At 36.8% G+C, this 22,474-nt stretch overlaps 3 protein-coding genes across 4 annotated transcripts in view; all 3 read left to right on the plus strand.

The window, feature by feature from the left end:
* Window positions 1-5,443, plus strand: part of tctn2 (tectonic family member 2) — a 6,588-nt gene extending 1,145 nt beyond the window's left edge. Inside the window, exons 4-18 of one of the 2 annotated variants that reach the window (XM_025053697.1) lie at window positions 303-504; window positions 587-657; window positions 788-987; window positions 1,078-1,198; window positions 1,389-1,542; window positions 1,650-1,733; window positions 1,836-1,958; window positions 2,062-2,136; window positions 3,058-3,156; window positions 3,239-3,356; window positions 3,506-3,609; window positions 4,103-4,250; window positions 4,334-4,477; window positions 4,575-4,663; window positions 4,778-5,443. In XM_025053697.1, the coding sequence (XP_024909465.1) occupies window positions 303-504; window positions 587-657; window positions 788-987; window positions 1,078-1,198; window positions 1,389-1,542; window positions 1,650-1,733; window positions 1,836-1,958; window positions 2,062-2,136; window positions 3,058-3,156; window positions 3,239-3,356; window positions 3,506-3,609; window positions 4,103-4,250; window positions 4,334-4,477; window positions 4,575-4,663; window positions 4,778-4,899 (1,854 nt within the window). In that variant the 3' untranslated portion in view covers window positions 4,900-5,443. Of the gene's footprint in view, window positions 1-302; window positions 505-586; window positions 688-787; window positions 988-1,077; window positions 1,199-1,388; window positions 1,543-1,649; window positions 1,734-1,835; window positions 1,959-2,061; window positions 2,137-3,057; window positions 3,157-3,238; window positions 3,357-3,505; window positions 3,610-4,102; window positions 4,251-4,333; window positions 4,478-4,574; window positions 4,664-4,777 lie in introns of both variants that reach the window. The other variant, XM_008337275.3, reaches the window with a different exon arrangement.
* A 1,048-nt stretch (window positions 5,444-6,491) lies between these two features.
* atp6v0a2b (ATPase H+ transporting V0 subunit a2b) lies at window positions 6,492-17,899 on the plus strand. The gene is given in 20 exon segments (XM_008337276.3): window positions 6,492-7,040; window positions 8,055-8,133; window positions 8,448-8,545; window positions 9,535-9,672; window positions 9,783-9,880; window positions 10,869-10,913; window positions 11,347-11,523; window positions 11,619-11,712; window positions 12,229-12,441; window positions 12,981-13,131; window positions 13,548-13,687; window positions 14,048-14,205; window positions 14,444-14,534; window positions 14,925-15,043; window positions 15,118-15,328; window positions 15,457-15,576; window positions 15,824-15,943; window positions 16,048-16,165; window positions 16,388-16,559; window positions 16,645-17,899. Coding segments are annotated over 20 exon segments (2,562 nt in total). The 5' UTR covers window positions 6,492-6,923; the 3' UTR covers window positions 16,748-17,899.
* A 697-nt stretch (window positions 17,900-18,596) lies between these two features.
* LOC112486554 (dynein heavy chain 10, axonemal-like) overlaps window positions 18,597-22,474 on the plus strand; it is a 4,497-nt gene continuing 619 nt past the window's right edge. Inside the window, exons 1-11 of the mRNA XM_025053692.1 lie at window positions 18,597-19,173; window positions 19,528-19,652; window positions 19,899-20,007; window positions 20,083-20,198; window positions 20,310-20,523; window positions 20,632-20,792; window positions 20,938-21,168; window positions 21,298-21,488; window positions 21,891-22,089; window positions 22,170-22,364; window positions 22,449-22,470. Coding sequence (XP_024909460.1) covers window positions 18,945-19,173; window positions 19,528-19,652; window positions 19,899-20,007; window positions 20,083-20,198; window positions 20,310-20,523; window positions 20,632-20,792; window positions 20,938-21,168; window positions 21,298-21,488; window positions 21,891-22,089; window positions 22,170-22,364; window positions 22,449-22,470 — 1,792 coding nt within the window. The 5' untranslated portion in view covers window positions 18,597-18,944. The remainder of the gene's footprint in view (window positions 19,174-19,527; window positions 19,653-19,898; window positions 20,008-20,082; window positions 20,199-20,309; window positions 20,524-20,631; window positions 20,793-20,937; window positions 21,169-21,297; window positions 21,489-21,890; window positions 22,090-22,169; window positions 22,365-22,448; window positions 22,471-22,474) is intronic.

A 22,474-nucleotide genomic window follows, 5' to 3' on the forward strand; every position in this document is an offset into this window, starting at 1 on the left:
GGGTCCAGTGGACCCGAACATCTTATATGTAATAGAAATGTGTAGGGGGGGGTGTATGGTGTGTGGTCATTAAATATGTATTCTGATATATGTTCTTCACAGAAAATGAGCCAAAGCCAGTGAGTCTCAGTTTGAAAAATTAAATAATTATATCATTTTTCTTTTATTAAAAAGTGAAAACGGGTCCCACAGACCCGATCACCACACAAGGGTTAATAGACATTTTATTGTTGAATCTACAATGTCATTTGTTCTTATTTATTACAAAAACCCCAAACATTGTTAACTTATTTTCTCCTCAGACTGCAGTTCAAGTGCAACTGAAGTTGGAAAAAAATCTGCGTTTGTGTGCTGAGAATGAGACAAATGCAGATTGCTGTCCTAGTCCCCTCTGTGTCCTGGAGACCCTTCAGGTTTCTGCCTGTGAGGGTGGAAAACTTCAGGCGTCATTGCTGGTCCAGGTCAAAATTTATGGACTGTTAGTTCCTACAGTTGCTGGATCAGGTAACTGTATGAACTATTGCAGTAGTCAGTCATACTGAATTTAAAAAATATTCTCATTAACTGTAAACGCTGTTTACCACAGATAATAAAACAACTATTCCAAACCAAGTGTACCAACCACTGGGCTCTTGTCCGTGTGATCTCACATTCAGGGTATGTGATGTGCGCTGCTGCTGTGATAAGGTATTTACTGTATTAATTAATTGTTTTAATCAAGAGATCCATAAGTATTTGTAAAAGCTTTCATTTCTGTGCATAATGTAATTTTGTTTTGCACTTTTAGGACTGCTCCACTGAAGACTTGAAGCTGTTTCTGTCTCAGTGTCTCCTTGGTCCTTTCGGTGGACAGGTCCCTCGTGCTCCAGATTATCAGTGCTCTGTGCAGTTGTCTGAAAACTCCCCAAACTGGTTTCCATTTTTATGTGTTAATTCACCGCTGGAGAACAACCCTCACCTAGGCCTCTTTTACCAGGGAGGTGTAATGTGAGTAGTGTCAGAAGACATTGTATTATATTATATTTATAAACTTGTCTTTTCATGTTACCAACATGTTATTTTATTTTTTTTCTCTAGTACGTCTAAGCCTGGGCCATCCTTCCACAAGCCTATGTTGTCAGCTCCAGTGCCTGTTGATGTTTATATTGAAGGGAGTCCAGTCATAACCAACAGTTATGAGTTCTTCACTATTCCCCAGGTTGGTTGTGTGTCTGTGTTGGCAGTATAATGTAACCTGTACTCAGTGCCAGTAATGAACATCCAGTAACAAATAAATTTGAAAAAATGACTCCTGCCTCCCATCTACAACAATTTAAACATGTGATCACTATCAAAATAGCTGATCAAAGCTGATGAAACAACACATCTTGTTTATTTCTCTTTTGCAGAAATTATTTGGTCAGTGTATAAACAATGCTCCTGTTGGGTTTTTGAAAAATTTTGAAACCACCTGTGTGTCTCTGCTTCATGCCTGTCCAACTGCTGCCCCCTTTCGAATGCTGGCCAGTGATTTAAGGAAGACGGTGAAGAGCGGTGAAGGGAGTATGTTTTACCTCATTAACATGTGGTTAGAGTTTTTAAAGGCTTTGTCAAACTCTTTATATCCTTGTGTTTTAATCAGAGGATTTTCTTCCCTTATCATCTTAAAGGTGACGTCACAGTGGAAGTCACTGATGAGCTCATCACTGACTTGAGTCAGTTTATCACTGGCAGGAAGTCTCTGTTATTTTCAGGTATGGAAAAGTATAAATTTAAAAATATAATTTATTTAGTTTGTTGACTTAAGTTGGCTATATATATGCGTATATATATATATATATTTTTTTCTACTGCAGACCAGGATTTTGTTTGTGAGAATGTCACATTAGCGATGGATTATCAGTTCTTCTGGAAAGGAAATGGCATCACAAGTGTGAATCTGACACGCTCTGTAGGAACCATTTCCTTTAATGGCAGTGGTAAGAAAGTGTCATTACGTCAGTTCATTATTTATATAAATTCTGGTGGAACATTTGTTATGACTTTATATTTGATTTCGTTTTAAATTTAATTTTCTTACAGTGGCATTGACTACAAGCTATTCTGCTGTGTTTTTAAATGGTGAAGTCTTGAGTGAACCCAATTCAGGAAATCCAGGTAGGAACAAGATAAACATACAAACTGAATCTTAGTCAGAGTCTGAATCAAAATTCACCGAGGTCCATACAGAGTTCTGTGGTCAAGGTCTGAAAAACCCCGGTAAAAGACAATAACAATATCAATAACAGTTCTTTTTATTTTAACAGTCTGTCAGATAATAACAAATGATGATATGATAATAGATAATAGAATATGACATTTGTTTCTAACATTGGATTTTTAAAATGATTCAAAATCAGATTCACATAAATGATGAATGTGTCTTTTTTTGTCCTTTCAAGTATCACATACTGGATCAATTAAATGTTTTCTTTTAACTAATAGGAGTATTTGAGTGAGAATGTTTCTCACATTGCTCACTCACTGTGTCTCACCCACAGACAGTCCAGAGATAATGCATTTTGTTACTGTAGTAACTGTAGAAGCAATACCTGTAGAAATGGAAATATCTATAATACCTGGATAAAATTGAACAAACAAAAAATCAGTATTTCATAAGGAACATGTTTGGGTCCTGATAGGGTGACGTTAGGGTCTACAACCAGACCACTCTCTGCCTATTGGTGACTCCAATCATAGAAGATACTTTGAAGTAAAATATTTGTAAAAATGTTTCTTTAATATGTAGAAGGCCATGACCTGGAGTAACTTAAAGGAAGAGAACATTCACCACATTTCCTATCAACTACTTGTATGTAGTACACATTAAATACAGTATAACCACAAAGCCTAAAATTGTGGGAATGAATTTTGGGCCATAGCCAAGTGTTCTATTTTAGTATTTTACAACATGATCCAGAATTAATATCTCAAATAAAGCCTATGTCCCAAGGCCTCTTTATTTAGTTATTCTCTTTGTAAAAAGGTGTTCCCAATGTTGGCTGCATCACCTGCTCACACTTTAATCTTACATAACAGGTTACCAGGACAGTAGGCCTGTGATTGGTGGAACTGTGGATACTTCAGTCAATGATACAGTGTTAATACAGAGGACATCAATCAATCTATGGAAGTCAGGTGGGACATGTACAGTAGGACTGTGAAATACAAATGTGTCCAATCTATTTGACCTAAAGTTGATCTAAATTCTGACCTGCAGGTAGTGATGGACTCTGTTCCAACGGTAACATGAAACCAGTTTTGTATGGAGAAAATTCAACATCAGGATGTTTGCTCTCTGTCAGCAAGGAAAAGCTGACTCAGTGTGACCTTTTAAGGTTAGTCAGTAAACACAAACGAGTTTGTGTTGCATACAGTTGCATAATCGTGTTGGCTCATTATGTCAGCCTTAGTTGACATGATGGCAGAAATTGAATAGATATTGTATGAAAAAACTTTTTGAATTTTTGTGTTGTTTACTGTTTAGAGAAAGTATCAGTTCTCTACAGAAGGTTTTGAACACAGCTACTCATGTGGCCAAAAGTGGAAACCCTGATTCACTGATTGTGTCAGACTGGGAAAACATCATCTGTAAGTAGAAAATTATGGAGAGAAAAAAAAATTATTAAATTTACTTTCTGTATGCTTGTGTTTTGATGGACTGATATGGAGTAGTGGTGCTTCCTGGAAATGTTTATAACTGTCTTATACAGTATATTGGTAAAGTGAAATAATTACTTGCACTAACATTAAGATATATTCTGTCTCATATTTTTGATAAACTGAACAACTTTCTGACATCAATACATTTCAGGTCCAAATTTACCTAATCTTCCTGGTTCTTTAATATGTCACTGTTTTGCAACATTTTGTGCATAATGCAATCAACATCTAATTTTCAAAAACCTAAAGCAGTAACATTGTTCTTTGTTTCAACCAGAAATGGTTCCAGGAGCCTGCTCTGTGATTTAATTTTACGTAGAAATAAAATCAACATGTTAGTTAGTAGATGTTTGTATTAAATTTAAAATGTTAAAGTTAATGTCTGCTGTCCAGAGTTAATTTCCCTTTATTTAATTTTCAGATAGAGCGCTGAATTTGAGCAATGCTTTAGAAAACAACACAAGCTCATGTGATGGAATTCCTTCCCACCAGCATATCCACGTTCAGAGCCTCATCACAAGCACAGTAGATGGTATTACTCAAAGGTCTATTTTTGCTGTGCAAATCAGGTGTGTAATATGTCATTATAAGTCACTTGAAGTCACCACACACACTTTAATATAAACAAAATAACCATTCATATTTATTTTAGCTACAGCACAACCACCTGGACACTAGAGTGTAGAGGCGGTAATGTTTCTTTATGTGTGGATCCATCAGAAATACAGCTATTTCCCATCTCCTCCTCGGTCACCTTTACAGATGTTCCTATTACCACAAGACCACCAAAGACAAGGTACACTCTAAAGCAGCAGCATGACTGCAAGTTGTTGGTGATTGGCATTCTGACTTGTCCTGTTTTGGTGATTAATATTTTATTTATGCGTCTATAGGTTTCAGATTAACTTCACAGAGTATGACTGTAACAGAAATGATGTTTGTTGGCCTGAACTGGCCTTTCCCATCACCAGGTATTACACAGGTAGGTATCAAACAGGGTATTTTTAAAATTTATTTTAATTTAATAAATTAATTATTTTTTTACATAAAAAACAACATTGGTTAAGGATTAAATTAAAAGGTATTTATTTCCTAGGTGAGCCGTATTCCCAGGCACTGGCCAAAGGCCTTATCTTGGTTTTCTTCTTTTTGGTGGCTTCTGTCCTTGGGAATCCATGGAGACAAATACGTCAGTCCTGGAACAGTGCTGCTCTCTAGAACACTTTTAGTACAGGATAAATAATGTGATAATGTGTATTTTAAGGTCGAATGTAGTGACTATATTTTTACATTGGGTATTGTTTAAAATATAGTTATCACATTTGAGAAGGTAAATATTTTGTCTTTCTGTTTTTTGTTATAAAATATCAGACAACCCATTTTATAGTGTGACACATCTGATTTAACTTGAACCTGTTTTTAAATTATGAATTATTTATTTACATCATGCTTGACGAATTATTATGCTGATGGTCCATATGTGTACAAAAAGCAATGTCCACACAGGTTTGAAACAAACCCAAATGTCAGTTAAGTCAATTTATGATGTAGTATATTTCCAAACATTAGACAATACCACATCAGTACTAACACTGGAAGGTTTGTGTGCTGGATTGTGATCATCCACAGGTATAACTTGTCTTGTTTTGTCTGTGATTGTCAGGTCTGTCTGTTTCCTGTTCCTGCTGTGTGTTGTGTGGGGTAATCTGTGTTATCACACTCACATGTGTTGTTGTAATTAGTCTCTCTTGTGTCACCAGATGCTCTTTGTATATATACTTCTATCCCTCACTCTGGCCCTGTGGGATCATTATATTGTTTGTGTGTTGTATCTGTTCCTAGTTAAGTCTGTTGCTGTGCTCAGTTCTGTTCCTGTTTTCTGCTCTGCTTAGCCCTGCGTATGCTTCTGTCCTGGTCTTTGGAAGAGAATTTTGTAAATTTTGATTTTTTTAAATAAACTACCTATACCAGTCCTGCATTTGGGTCCTGCTTGCTTCCTGCTTTGTCGATGGCTCACTGTGACAGTGATGCTCGACTAGAGTTTGGTCAAAATGGCAAAGAGGGACAATATAACATTGTTCTTTGTATATATTAGATATCTATAGATATATTTATAATGCTGATATACATAAACATGTATTTTCCTGTATGTCCTGTAGACCTTTGTGCATTTAATTAAGGACATTTAAAGACAAGTTTTAGAAGTGTTAGACCTAATGTTTTTGTATGTATTCAAACACTGGAAAAATATACAGTACAATAGACGTGGTAACAAAAACATGCTTTTTTTTATTTAAAAAAGATCTCTATCCCATTTGCTGCTCTCCAGCACAGCGGTTCAAAGGGGGTCAACTTACCCATAGCTGCACCTGAACTCATGTTTTCTTGTTATTATTTTATAGGTATGAGGGTGGAGTCCAAGAGAACAGACAAGCAGAAGAAAAGAATTGTTGACGGATAGCAACAGCCTTTTTCTTTTCTTTTTTTGTTACATAACAATCACTGAAACACTATAGTCAACATAGTTTTTACTTGAAAAATTATATTTTACTTGTAACTTCCTAACTTTCATTAGAAATCCTAACCAAAGTTTTTTTAATGTTTATATATATATATACATTATTTTAAAGATTATATTATTATTTTAAAAATCATATTTTAGGACTGTCATATGTGTTTTTCCTCTGCTTTTTGTTTGTAGAATAAATGTTTATGTGAAATAAGTTTGTCAGAGAAGGTGGTACTAAGAAATCGCAGTTCCACAAGAGACCGAAAGAGGCAGCATTATGCCTTTGTGACGTAGAGGCTACGGCACAGTTCAACAACTAAAGAAGGGGAAGTATTGAACAGTTGAAGTGACGTGGAAGGCTATGGACGCAACAACTGGACGTTTTACAGAACTTCACAATCCTAGACGAGAGTTGTGACATTTTTGTAAAATGCAACTTTTATAGCTTTTACACTGCTGGACCTACATTTTACTTCGGACTGTGACACAGCAAGTTATTTTCTTTGGCAACGGCTATTCTTTGCTGGCAGTTAGCTAGTTAGCTCTCTGGGCTGCGCTGACTGAAGTAAACTAAGTGTGGATTTAACAGTCGATTGGAGAGAGGCTAAACATGAAAAAGACCAGGAAACACTCGACAAACCTTACTGATCGCCGCTGATTTTTTTTCTTTTACGGAAACAACATCGGGTCGCTTGTTATTGTTAATTTTCGAGTGTGTTTATGAACAGTAAAAATGAGCTCTCTTTTGCGAGGTGAAGAGATGTGCATGGCCCAACTGTTTTTACAGTCTGGTTCGGCTTATGACTGTATCAGTGAACTTGGTGAGCTCGGTCTGGTGGAGTTCAGAGATGTGAGTCTGCGGTTTAACGTTATTTGAGTTTGAAAGTTAAAGCTAAGCTTACTCTTACAAATGTGGTCAAAGTCAAAGTGCAGGCTTCAAATGTCACCTGTCACTTAAATTGTATTATTCATTGACGTTAAAGTTTGCAAATATTTAACTACTGTCCCAGAACAGAAGTAGAAAGTAGAGAAGGCATTTATAGTTTAAATAGACTAAATACGATGTTGTGCACACTTGAGAAACTCAGAACAGTTTATGACTTATTAAGGTATTAGGAAGACGATACTTACCGATATATTTTAATCTCTAAGTCGGATGAACAGTACGACAACAATAACAGCTGTTTGCTTACACATGTAGGCAACATTTTGAATTCAGATTCCCTAAATCGTAAGAAAGTGTTAAACAAGTGTTATATTTACTTCAATCGAAAATTTAAACCTTTACAATGCTTGTGAGTGCAAAGTTCCCCATACAAGACAAATTAAGGAGATTTCAGTCTTCACTTAATTAAAATGTTAATGAGGAAAGTGAAAAACTACATGGTTTTAAACAGCTTATATTATGGTAATGTGCAAGAAATATTAGTTGAGAGAGAGTCTCTGCACAGTAGTCGGGTCATATGATCGATACATCACTTTGCATACTCTGTTAATATTGAAACGTTTGTTGTTATTAAAACATTTTCTATTGTTTTATTAACTATTTATTCATACAGATTTGTTGTTATATCAGTCATCATTGTATTGTCTGACATTTATGTTGTTTACTACATTTAGCTAATTTGACAAATAATTAGTTTTTATCATTAAAAATGTTATCTACATAACATTTTATAGTGCATACAAATTTGCCTTTTTCCTAATTCATAATGGGAATTGGGTTTCTAGTGATTCTCATTCTGTGTCAGGATGGAAAACACTGTCAGCCCAAAATGTTACATGTCCACACAGATTGTTTTCGATGATTCTTTGACATATCACATTTAACTTTACCATTTTTGTCTGCTTACATCTGTTACAGCTCAATCCGAGTGTCAACACCTTCCAACGAAAACATGTTAATGAGATAAAAAAATGTGAAGAGATGGAGAGAATTCTGGGTAAAATTATTTGATCTAAGTTTTCTAAGATTAATTGATCTTGGAAAGTCTACTGTTTAGGACAACCATTAAGCATTAGACAAACCAAACCTAAGACTGTATCACAAAAGACCTTCCTGTTGAGTTGAGTTAAATTCAATTTAGAGCCAATGAGCCTTCAGTCATGAGATGTTAGCTGGTTGTGAATTAGAATGAATGCATAGTGATTCTTAGCTATGGAGACCATTTTTTATTAGATTAAGGGAAGTAACACACTGCATGCCTTTGCTTTTGCAGTGTTCTACAAATCACTCTTTCTTTTATCTTTGTAACAGGATACCTCTTTAGGGAAATTAAGAAAGCTGACATTTCGCTGCCAGAACGAGATGTGAACCCAGTGGCTCCTTTACCCAAGCACATCATGTCAGTAATGGTTAGTTACTTCTTAGTGTTTTATTTATTTATTTTCTAAGAACATTGATAACACACCATCAACTGGATGAGTGCATTGGTTTTAAGTTGCTGGCTTGTAAACTTTGGCTCAAGGGTTGTGTATGGTCCATTGTGGCTTTCTATTGTGCTCTACAAACATTTGAAGGTGTATCTAAATTAAAGTAATAACTACTTTAAGACTCAAGATTAATTTGCCTTCATCCTACATAACCCAGCTTTTCTGTTTAACCACTAGATCACATAGGTGAACTCCTGTTTAATAATAAGTAGACTGAATGGTGGAAATGTAGCCATTAAATGTAAACTGCTCCTTGCAGAAACAACACATACACTGTCAGAAAGTTAATATTATGCCAGTATTATACTTTTATTTTTTTATAGTTGTTATTCCACTCTCCTGAAATGTGAAAATAATGAAAAACACTATGCAAAACCTGTGACTACTTTTCAATATTTCTGTGTGTAAACTGCACATTTACAGTTGTATATCTACAGTTTGAACAAACAGATAGATAGATAAATAGACGGAGTAAATATGTGTCATCTACATCAACACATCTATGTGTACATCTATACATATATGTCTGTGTGTCTGTGTGTGTGTGTGTGTGTGTGTGTGTGTGTGTGTGTGTGTGTGTGTGTGTGTAGTTTGGATTAAATCTGAAAACAATACTACCCCAGCTGCACTCTCTACCAACTACACATTCTCCCATTTAGTGCATCTGCGCAAGGAGGTCGACTGGGTCTGTTAATTTCCAACAAATGGAAAATCAAACAACTGCTCTCCATAGTCATAGTAAAACTCTTTCCTATACCATGCAATCTTGATTGATTGTTACCTCTTCTCTTGTAAGTCAGTTTTGACAAAAGCATCTGCTAAATGCATAAATGTAAATTTAAACTACAAATATAAAATTATGTTATTTTAGTTATACTATACCACTGCTTACAATCTCTCTGGGTTCACAGGAGCAGCTGCAGAGACTCGAAGTGGAACTCGGTGAAGTCACCAAGAATAAGGAGAAGCTGCAACGGAATCTACTGGAGTTGACAGAGTATACACACATGCTACGCATCACACGCAGCTTTGTACAGAGATCTACAGAGGTCAGTATGTCTGACCACAATTTATCTAGTTAACACACACCTACATCCCTTTTTTAATTGTGAGAAAATTGATATTCTCTGAATTTAATTCTTTTTGTGTTGTATTTTAGCGAGAATCCTTACACATGCAGTATGAGGAGTTTCCTTTCCTAGAAAAAGACACAGTGATGGACTACAGCAGCATGCAGAGGCTAGGAGCCAAACTAGGGTGAGGAGTGAAACACTGAATTTTCTCATGAATGGTTTTCATTTTGATGTCTGTCTCCTATATTCTCTTAGAAAACCTGTTTTGAGGAAAACACAGTTGCCTGTGTCACGTTTTAGGTCAGTTTTTGGTGACTGTGAATAGGCAGCCGTGGTGACATCTTGACAACTGCACATGATAAATGGCAGAATATCAGCAAGTGTGTTGTCAAATTGACAACAAGAAAACTGTTGGATATCAGCCATTGTTTAGGTTTAACAAGGCTACCTACAGCAGTCCTGTACATGATTATCACTAACAGAATCAAAGTGGATCATGTGTAATAAAAACTAAAACTGACGGGTGTCAGTTCATGTTCTCAACAACAACTGCACCTGATTGAATCTCAGTTTGTTTGTGTGAGGTTAAATTATGGACATGCGAACTGTCCAGGGTGTACCTCACACTTGCCCAGTGATTGCTGAGATTGGCTCCAGCCATGCCCCAGACCTTTGCATAGGAATTAGCAGTAGATTAAGAATGGATAAAAATGTCGTTTGTATATTTATGTATATGCATTTAGTGCAAGGCCTCATCAGATGACTTATTATCTGTTCATGCAGTGTCTTTAATAATTCACACGATTCCACCAGATGTCTTTCTCTACTTTATGGTCATTTTTCTTCTGACAGCCATTCATTCAGAAAAGTGTCTGAACATGTCTGATCTTCACTGCATGTTTTAGAGCAGTGTTTGTCTTTTGATGATTTAACAGAAGCTCTAAAGCAGCTGTTCAGTGATTGGCCTGGTTGAAACTTCAGACCTGAAATATTAAATATTAGTATTTGAGAGCTAAGGTTTGAGGAATAAAGGTGTTTCTTTGTATACGAGTAATTTTTGCATAAATCCATCCAGTATCTGTGCATCATTTCAGAGGAACTGATTCTTAACAGATATAATGAAGTTTAAATGATTCATATTTCAATTACAAATGTTTTTGCTCTTTTTGCAGCTTCATTTCTGGTCTTATCCAGAGGCAGAAAATTGAAGCCTTTGAGTGCATGACGGTGTCAACTGATCATCCCAAATATGTCCTGTTGTTTTGGCCCACCTCATAACAGGTATTTAAAGTATGATTATTCATGATTACTGAGCCCACAGGTTAGAATGTTGTTATTATTATTATTATTATTATTATCGCACATCTTTATAAAAATGATCGTTTTACATGTTAATGTGTCAAATTAGCAGAGATAAACCCTGAGAGATCAACCTCCCTTGTCCACTGAGAATTAGGTGCAGCACTAAATGTATAGCACTGATATTTTGCTTGAATGACAAACTGATATTCTTGTCATTGGTTTAATAAGAAGTTAATGCTTAAGATCTACATAAGCACATGATTCTTATGTAGCTGATTAACTGATCTGACAAAAAGGTCAGAGGTTTGACGTCAACTGTTTCATCCATCACATTTTAGTCAAAGACAGGTATATAAATCACACCTGTAGAGTGTGTAAAATGTAGTTTATGCACACAGATGTTATCACAGACAAACAACACGTTTTATGTTGTTTTTCACAGGGAGAACCGACCAAAAGTGTTGTGTTCCTGATCTCCTACTGGGGAGATCAGATTGGGCAAAAAGTGAAGAAGATCTGTGACTGGTATGACTCTGCAATATGCAGCATGTACTGCATTTATTCTAATTCTAATAGTGTAATGTAAATGAATTATTGTAAAAATTCTGTTCTCTCCGTAGCTACCACTGTCACTTGTATCCCTATCCTACGAGCAGTGATGAGCGGAATGATGTTGTGGAAGGACTAGCAACGAGAATTCAGGATCTTCACATAGTACGTTTCACAATTGGATGAAACTTATTAGTCTAGTATTAAGTATTTATTTTCTTGGTACTCTTTTGTCATAATTATCTCCCTATAAAAGTCTAACATGGAGAATCACAACATCTTCCTAAAGGTTTTTCCCTATGAAAAAGCCTTTAGTTGTAACAGAACAAACAAAAATGCCTGTTCAAAGACAAACCTGGCTGCATGGTTTTTGAGTTAGAGCTTACAGGAAGGAGATAAACTTGGAGAAAAAGTCAAGTTTAAGCCCAGTGTGATGTGAATAATTTGAAGGCTGTAACCCACTGTGACTGGAAAACAGGATTGTACAAGCACATGATCAACATGAGGTCTCTGCAGAGAGGTTTTTTTTCCCATTCATTGACTTTTAATCGGTGCAGCGCTCCTCATCTATTTGTGCCTTTACCCAAAAAACATACAAAACAAAAAAATGCTCCTGGTTCACATATAGCTATTGTTCCATAAAGATTCATCTTTAAATATTTAATATCTCTCTGTTTCCAGGTGCTTCACAGGACAGAGGATTATCTGAGACAGGTCTTAATTAAGGCTTCAGAATCTGCATACATGTGGGTCGTCCAAGTCAAGAAGATAAAGGCCATTTACTACATTCTCAACCAGTGCAGTTTTGATGTTACCAACAAGTGTCTGATCGCCGAAGTGTGGTGTCCCGTCAAGGACATTCCCACTCTGCGGAGGGCTTTGGAAAAAGGATCGGTGAGATTTTATTCAGATTAGACCTCCTTGAGTTATTTCTTTGTGTCAGTTACTGTTTACAAATGTAACCCCCATTGATGTTTTCCAATTAAATTCCCTTTTTTTACAATGTGGTGCACAAAAGGTAGAAAAGCCACAAGTTGCTACAGTCATGAGATAAAGTGATCTCCTGTTTGGGGAATAACAACTGAAAAGCACCTGATTTTATACATGATGTGACATGAGTATGTCAGTTTCCACTTTATTAGCCTTTTTTTTACCATTATGTAATGCCAATTATGTTAGCTCAGCTGTAGCTGTTTGAATAGGAGGAAAAAGCTGGTATCTTTGAAATTGGGAAGTGCAATGAAACATATAGTAATTATAACCGTGACACCAGTGAAAGTTGCAATTTCAAATTATAAAATATCACGTTACTTTTTTTTAGAATTTTATTTGAATCATAAGTAAAGAAATGAAACTTTTTTTTTCATTTTTCTCTAATACTTCATCATTTTTAGAGAAAAAGTTTTTTGTTTGGTTTTGGTTTTTTTTTTCAGAGAAAAAGTGGAGCAACTGTTCCCTCCTTTGTCAACCGTATTCCTACCACGGACACTCCACCAACACTGATAAGAACCAACAAGTTTACTTCTGGTTTCCAGAACATTGTTGACGCCTATGGAGTGGGCACTTATAGAGAGGTCAACCCTGGTGAGTGGTACAACTGTCTAATTGTGCAGTATATGGATGATTAAAAAAAGATATGCCAAACATAAGCAGCTGTTTATTAGCTTAATGACAAAAACCGAAGAATAAAAAAAACAGCTGATCAACATATTTGGACATGAATAACTCATTTGAACAGATGAACAGTACCAAATTAGAGCAAAAGGAGGTCAACCACAGTTTACACAGCAAAGTGGAGAATAATTTTATGGATCCAGTTAAGTGAGTGAGGAACACCAATCTTTAGCACTTCACTCTTCCTCATAATAACACATTTTAGCTTTCTACAATTTATATTGGCCAACAGTAACAAATAAAAGTTATTTATGTATTATGATAACAGTTTACAGTTTATTATAAGCAATTAATGTGCAAATGTTTTCTTGTGCTAATGTTTTTAGCTCCTTTCACAATCATAACGTTCCCCTTCCTCTTTGCTGTGATGTTTGGAGACCTGGGTCATGGACTGATCATGGCTCTTTTTGCGTTTTGGATGGTGTGGCATGAGAAAAATCGCAAGCTCAAAAACACAAGGAATGAGGTAAGTGTTAATTTTATAATGGCTAATATTAAATATCTTTATCCTAATACACTTGATACATTGTGTGGCTATAGCAGGTCTAAAATGTCAGTCAGTCTTTAAATGATCATGTAGGGCGGTGGTGACTTAGTGAAGCGGACTTGGGTCTGGAAGGTTGCAGGTTAGAATCCACCAGCTGCCAAGTTACCACTGAGGTGCTCTGAGCATGGGACTGTCCCCACACACTGCTTCCCGGGCGCTTAAAGCTGCCCACTGTTCACTTTGGTGATGGGTTAAAAGCAGAGGTCACATTTGATTGTGTACAGTGGTGTGCTGTGTCACTATGACAAGTAGTTCACTTTCCTTTCCTTTTGTTTGTAGATCTGGAACACGTTCTTCGAGGGTCGTTACATCATCCTGATGATGGGACTCTTCTCCATATACACTGGACTTATATACAACGATTGTTTCTCAAAGTCTTTCAACATCTTTGGTTCTGGGTGGAACGTGGAGGCCATGTTCACAGCAGGAAAATGGAGGTAAGTACTACATGACAAGAATGACTTATAAATAGTTAAAACATACTGACACTACCTATTAAAAGGTATTTTTAAGGTGAGAGTATATTCTCTATAGCATTGTTTCCCAAAACTGGGTCGTGACCCTCAGATGGGTTGCAGGAGTTTTTTTTTTTTTTTTTTGGGTCGTCTCGCATCAAGTTTCCCAGGAGTTTATGAATAATGTCTATTGACTTGAGACTTGATTGATTCCTAACAGCCTAGATGATCTCCACAACAACCGTTTTCTCACCCTGGATCCTAACGTAACAGGGGTTTTTAATGGACCCTACCCTCTGGGAATCGACCCTGTGAGTGAACCTTCCAATTTGTCATTCATCACATAAACATACGTTGAGTTGTCAACGTATTAGGAATTTATAAAAAGCATGAAGTTTACCTTTAAACAAAAAGTACTACAGTCAATCTAATGTTTTTTGGTTATTTTAACTGTTTGTCAGATTATCATAACGACCCACACAAAGGCCCTCTGTTGTGTACTTTCATTGAGTTACTTGAATTTATACATTTTTATAATCAAGTTATGCTGATTTAATAAGTGGTCCACAGTTTAGTGATTGTTGGTAACTGATTTATTTATTACCTTAGAGCTAGTTTTCTCATTATATGACATAAACTATTAGGATGTTTTTGAGTTCATACATTTTTACCTGTGAACATTTTGCCATTTCCATTTTAAGATCTGGAACCTGGCGTCCAATCGTCTCTCATTTCTGAACTCCTATAAAATGAAGATGTCAGTCATACTGGGCATCATACACATGAGCTTCGGGGTCACACTCAGCACCTTCAATCACTTGTGAGTTTGACTTGAGTCGTTATTGTGCTTGGTCTTCTGTATTTTACTGAATGTAGTTTTCCACATTAAAACAGACACTTTAGGAAAAAATACAATCTGTACCTGGTGTTCCTGCCTGAGATCCTGTTCCTGCTCTGCCTCTTTGGCTACCTGGTCTTCATGATATTTTACAAGTGGCTGGTGTTCTCTGCTAAAGACTCCAGGCACGCCCCCAGCATCCTCATTCACTTCATAAACATGTTTCTGATGCAGAGTGACACAGTGCCACCTCTCTACCAGGGACAGGTGAGAAGATAACACAAAGTTTAACTACAGCTGCTTAAAAGGGGTCAAGTCTGTGTAACTGTTAATAGTATGATCTAGTTGTTATGAAACTGATGTTAAAAACAGAGTTTTTGTTTTGTATCTTTCAGCCTGGTTTGCAGGCATTTCTGGTGTTAGTTGCTGTTCTCTCTGTTCCTGTTCTGCTCCTGGGGAAACCTCTCTACCTATACTGGCTTCAAAAGGGAAGTCGCAGAATAGGAATGTACAGGGTATGAAGCTAAATATTCTTAAAATTTCCATTATAAATTGACATTAATCCTGTTTATTCATTTCTGAAATGAAACATTTTTAACCCATAGGCAGAATGATACATATGTTTATATCATTTTATTTAGAAATCATGAGTAATCATGACATTACAATCACAATTATTCAGACCGATCATGATTAATCTGCAGTTACGTTGTGATTATTCAATAACATGCTCATTGTTAAAGCTGATTTGTATTTTCTCAGGGATATGAGCGTGTACACCACAACAGTGAAGAGGAACTCTTCCTGATGAGAACTCATGACATGGAGGAGGGCAGCAGTCACAGTGACCTCTCCACAAGTGGAGAACATCAGACAGAAGAGGTCAGGCCTGAGAAGTAACCCAGCTGTACAGATATGATACGGCCATTTATTTATTTAACCTTCTTTTACGGAGTTTATCTTTGTTTTATTTTTTTATTTTTTAGTTTAACTTTGCAGACGAGTTCTTGCATCAGGCCATCCACACTATAGAGTACTGCCTCGGCTGCATCTCAAACACAGCCTCCTACCTGAGACTCTGGGCTCTGAGTTTAGCACATGCTCGTGAGTATCTGTGCCATGTCACAAATCCAAATATCAGACTCTTGAAAACTTCTTATGTAGATTAAAGTTGTCCCCCATCAGTCTTCAGAGATTTTTGATTCATCACTAAGCGGATTGGCTGCGTCTCCTCACGTCACCCAGAAAAGGATTCATCTGTAGCAAATGACTGAATGTCACTTTGTTTTTTTGGTAAACATGTTCTTTTTTGTATTGCGTCCACAGAGTTGTCAGAAGTTCTGTGGTCGATGGTGATGAGAGTAGGTCTCAAAATGGACACCAGTCTGGGAATTTTATTCCTGGTGCCAGTTTTTGGCCTGTTTGCTGTTCTCACTGTGTCTATCCTCCTGGTGATGGAAGGTCTCTCTGCTTTTCTGCATGCACTCAGGCTGCACTGGTCAGTTTAACAGTTCCTACAACATCACTTTTTGATTGCATTTACCATTTATCATTGACCATTTCATTTATTTTTGTTTTCTCAGGGTGGAGTTTCAGAATAAGTTCTACAGCGGGATGGGCATCAAGTTTTGCCCCTTTGCCTTCTCTCTCTTGCCTTCCAGCTTTGAGCATGATAGCCTACTGTGAAAAGACTGATAAATTCAACTAAGGATTTAGAAAATGGAGCCAAAGGAAGGAAACTGAAAAGGCTGGCAAACTTAATAAAGTTTTTAAAATTGTTTTCAATGTCATATTTGAACTGTTCACACTGTTTAAAAAAGGACACTTCAGAATGTACCATGCAGAAATTACAAAATCTCTATCTAAAAACATACACCAAACCGAGAACTTTAGGAATGCAATGGTAGCTGCTGTTGTCATTTAAACTGGAAAATAAATAGATGCATTCATTAATTCACTGTTTTCCCAAGCTTATGCTTCTCAGAGAACACTAAATACATAACATCAACATTGTTTTGGTTCATTTCTCCCTGTAGGATTTTCTGATAAAGATAATAGGTCTGGTAACATCTTCCTATTTATTTATGCTTTCTCTAAATCTCACTTGTTGAAGTGGTTTGATGTTAAGCTGAATTATATTAGCTTAATTGTGCTGAATACATCTAACATTCAGACACTGCATTGTGAGCCACTTTAACACGATTCTTATTCAAATGTTGCAAGATCAGGGTGATAAGATACTACTTTTCTTTTCCAGTACTTTTCCAGGAAATGATTCTTAATTTATTATGTATTTGAATGTTATCAAAATAAAAGAGAAATAATAATGGGATGCCATTTAATGTTAAAGGCATTCACAGTGTTGCCTCTATGTCCACATACTGTACATTTTAACATTCCAGACACATTTTGTCATCAATTATTAAAAGCTTGACTTGTGTTAATAGAATATTTATAGTACTTGCTGATTCTATTTGGTGGTTTAAGTGTTGAATTTTTCTTGCCTTGGGAAGGAAACTATTGTCATCATTGTTGTATTTCAAACTTTGCATTTTTGTTACAGTAAGATGCTGCCATACGATACCATTTGAAGAATGTTGAAGCTTTGAGTTTTTAAGAAGTAAATATAATTAAATAGCTCCACAAACAGCAATTAGACCTGTCCAATAATGTTTGCCTTAATTAAAACTGATTTTCCCTTAACATAGTCCTTTATTTTGAAATTAGTTTTAATACGAAGTACAATCACTCCGTTTTTAAGCACTCCTTGTCACAGTCCTGTAATGACAGTTTTATTTTGTTTTGCAAATTGTCATTAATAAATTGTATTTGTTTGGATTTTTTGTGTAATTGTATTTATATCTACTTTCAAGCAGGATTATAATATATTTATCTTTTTTTAATCAATTTCTGAAGCAGGTTTATGTACATTCATATATATATGAATACATTATATATACATTTTATACACACACATACAGTATATACACACACATACATGATGTATGGTTTAGAGACAGTAGCAATAGGCAGAAGACAGGAGGTGGAGCCGGAGATGGCAAAGATTCTCTTTAGGAGTGACAAGAATGGACAGGATCAGGAATGCTGTCATTAGAGGGACAACACAGACAGGAAGGTTTGGAGAAAAAGGTAGAGAAGCCAGATTGAGATGGTTTGGACATGTGCAGAGGAGGGACAGTGGATACATTGGTAGAAGAATGTTAGAGATGGAGCTACCAGGTAGGAGACAAAGAGGAAGGTCAAAGAGGAGATATATGGATGCAGTGAGGGAGGACATGCAGATAGTTGGAGTCAGAGTAGAAGATGCAGAGAACAGGGCAATATGGAAATCAATGATTCTCTGCGGCAACCACTGAAAAGGGCAAAGCTGTAAGGAAAATAAGTTTATTCTATGTACAAATGTGCATTACATGCAGATTTAATAATGTATCTTAAAATTTGTACTTAAAAATGAAAGTGAGGCAAGGAAAGCTGAAAATGCTTAAGTAAAATTAGTGAATGTGTAAAAGTTTGTGAGAAAGCAAAAAACAAAGAAAATGTATATAAAAACAGTTATACTTAGGTTTAACTTATGTATATTGTACAATAACAATGAAAACTGACAAAAGAAGTATTAGTGCAACAAATTTAAAAAAAACTATTCATTTTGTGTCGAGTTGACCACAAGGTTAAGACCTCGGTCACAGGTACAGCAGCCTTTCAGTCAATTCACTGGGAACCAAACTCCACTTGTTAGGGTTGCCATGGCACCGAGTATCAACCACAAAAGCAATTTGTCGCAAGGCAACGTCGGTTACTATAGACAAAACTTTACATTTAGACATGTTCATCGTTTAAAGAAATTTTAATTTTTTTTCACAAAATGGTCCACGACGATCTACGAGTGGAGTGGATTCTCCAGAGAGTCATCGCCGGCTTCGATTTGTACGACCGTCCGGAATGTTTAGAAGAACTTCTGAACCGAGGAGATGGACAGGAGGAAGAGAAGATGATCCGCTATCTGAATCTGGTGTCTGAGGAGGAGTCACCCTCGTGTTTGCTCTTTTTCAAGGCCATAAGAGAGGAAGAAATCGAAGTTAAAATCCCCGTCGGTAAGGTAGTGTTGTGTGTCGATATACCGATAAAGGACATCGTAGTTTCCCCGTTTGTGATTGGGCTACTACTGTCTATTATCCTGTGGCAATCATATGGCTAAATGAACACACATATACTGTTTTGGGACCTCGGGTCCATTTTGTCTTAGTTTAGTTCACCATTTTCTAGATATTAAACGTCAGAGTAATGGTTATGTTTATCACTTGATATTCGGCAATAGTTTTATATCTATGGAAAAGGCCAAAGAAAACACTATTACTGCGTTGTAATGTTCGTGTTGATTTTTTATTCTATTTTATTCTATTATTTTATTTTATGTTAAAATTCATTCTGAAAATTGTACATTGCAGAAAAGACGAAAGATGAAGATGTTTCAGATCCTGAAAGTAAGACCTGGAGTCGAAGTGAAGCAGAGATAACCTCAACAGCAGAGGACGCAGAAGAAGAAGAAGAAGAAGAAGAAGAAAGTTGTTATGTGAGATTACACTAACGAATTGTTTTTATTTTAGCACTACAGCACAGTACACCTTACAGGATTTTTTTTTCCAACCAATTCACTTTCCAATTTCTATATTTTGGACAGAAATGTAATTTGAGATTGTTTTTATTTTAAAATTCACTAGCTTTGCGTATGGTGGACTTATTAGAACTAAAATCTTTAAAACTTGTTCTTGTGTGGGGGTGGGGGGGTGGTTGTTTTTTTGTTTGTTTGTTATTTCAGAGGACTGAAGTTCAGGTGGTTTATCACTTAGAGCTTCATGTTGCAGTGAACAGTTACCCAGAAAGATTTTTGAAATCCACAGTCTTCTACTTCATCAGGAACACAAAAGGTGAGAATGATGGCATCAAAGAAGCAGTTCAATCATGAATAAAACAACCTGCTGATTTAAATGAATGTTGTTCAGAGACTATTGTTGAACCACTGGACATGACTGAGGCCAACATCTTGATGCCCAGGCTCTTTGACATTGGCATGCACAGTGGCCACCCACTCCTCGTGCTGCAGAACAAACTTGCCAACGTAAGAATAATCGATCCACAACCAATGCAACCTTAAAGATCTGGACAGAACATTATGGAACTTTATTTTACAAACTGCTGGTACATGATGTTTTCCATCAATGTTTTCCAGGTTTACCTACCTATGCTGATGATGCACCAAATGAAAGTAACTGGTGCAGGCTATCAGAGCCAGGCGGCGTCTCCTCAGCAAAACAGCGTTGAGGGAGCAGACAAGAGTCCAGTAAAGTCAACTATAAGAATCCCAATTCGTGATGAGTTGCTTAACAGAACACACAAGTACTTGGGACTGATCAACACATCTCTGCAGCACCTGCAGATTCAAGGTCTGGTTTTATATCCTAGAGTAATTTTGTTGTAGTATTCTGTAGCAGCTAGGATAGGAAGAGATTTTTGATTCCTTGATAATTTGAAGATCATTGTCTCTGTCTTAGATGATTTTACCCTAGACATCCCTGAGTTAGAACTGAAACCAGAGGTGGACGTCCTCCTGTCTACTAATGCAGAGATGATAGAGACACTGGAGCAGTGTGTGATGAACTGGCAGACTCAGATTACAGTTTTCATAGAGGAGCAGCAAAACAAAAAGCCCCAGGTTTGGAACAATCCAACACTTACTTTCCAGCTGCACTGCTAAAGGTCAAATGCAGTCAGGTTTGACAAAACTGCTGAAATGTCAATATTCTGATCAACAAGGTAAAAACCTACAGAATAAAACTTCTACTTTCAATTCCCTGCAGGCTCCAGGCCCTATGGCCGAGATCGCTTTTTGGCAGGAGCGAGCGTCTATCCTGTGTGCACTTAGCGAGCAGCTGAAGGAGCCTATGGTGAAGAAAATTATGTTGGAGATGACCAAAGCAGATGCAGCCATTGTTCAGACCCTGGAGGGAACAGTTGCTGAACTTAATAAATACCGTGTTGAGTCAGACGATAATTTACGTTTCCTCAGCACACTGGAAAGACACTTTATGGTGAGCAGCACAATTGCTGAATGTTTCTTCTTGCAATTCAACATATTGATGTTTTTTAAGGGTGACCCACTGTATGTGAAGCACATTTTTCCTACTGTATTTTTAACCCATATTGATCATCTCCTGCAGAATCTGGCCACTGGATCACATTTTGGTGTAATTCTAGAGACTATTCCTCCTCTGATGGACAGCTTACAGATTGTTTGGATAATCTCTCGCCATTATAACACTAATGAACGAATGCTGCCTCTAATGGAGAGAATCGCCTGGCAGCTTTGTGAACGGGTGTCACAGGTGGTGGATGTCAGTACAATATTCAAGTATGTATAGCGAGTCACAATCCTTTACCACAGTAGTGTCAAACTCATTTAGGTTCACGGGCCACATACAACCTAATTAGATGTAAAGTGGGCTGGACCAGTGCACTTGAAACATAATTAACTTTAAGTAACAATAAGTGAATGTTTTGCCTTTGTTTTCATGCATAAGTTAGTAAGTACAAATATATTACATATTTATTATTATTATTTATATTTAATGAAATATATCTTGAACATGAAGGGTTTGTGTATTTTTTTATTTTCAATTCAAATTCATTAAGTGGACCCCCTAGTGGGCACCCTAGCAGGCCAGTTTTGGACCACTGGCCTTATGTTTGACACCCCTGCTTTAGCAGAACAGGTCATTATTTTATATAACACGACATGTTGTGTCCTGTGCAGAGAAAAGAGAGAGATGGCCAAATCCATGGCTCGTGACGCTAAACAGGTCCTGGACCAGTGGAAGACGTCCTACTTTGTAGTTCGTGCAGAAATTGAAGAATCAGGACGAGGTGCACGCTGGGAATTTGACCGCAAGAGGCTGTTTGAGAGAACTGATTACATGGCTTCCATCTGCCAGGATCTGTACAATGTTTTGCAGGTCAGTGAAAACATTCCCAAACATGTAAAAATCATAAAAAAAGATCTTGTGTTTGATTGTTTGAATATATTTTTTTGCAGGTTTTAGTGGAGTTCTACAACATCTTTGGACCAGAGCTGAAAGGAGTGACACGTGACCAGAAACGCATTGATGAAGTGCTGCATAGAGTGGACGCTCTGGTTCTGCCCATTGAGGAGGTTCGTTTTAATCCTTTTGACATGAGCAATAAGAGCAGCTGGAAAACCATTATGCGGGACTTTGACTCTACAGCTCAGGTCAGCATTATTACACAGTGAGAACTTGATAGACATCCCATCCTGTTATTTGGATTCACATTTCCTTTTTTTGTTTTTCTGTAGGCTATTGAGGCAGAGGCCATTGGCTT

The sequence above is a fragment of the Cynoglossus semilaevis genome, unplaced genomic scaffold (genome assembly GCF_000523025.1).
Source record: "Cynoglossus semilaevis isolate Cse_v1.0 unplaced genomic scaffold, Cse_v1.0 scaffold342, whole genome shotgun sequence".
Taxonomy (NCBI): domain Eukaryota; kingdom Metazoa; phylum Chordata; class Actinopteri; order Pleuronectiformes; family Cynoglossidae; genus Cynoglossus; species Cynoglossus semilaevis.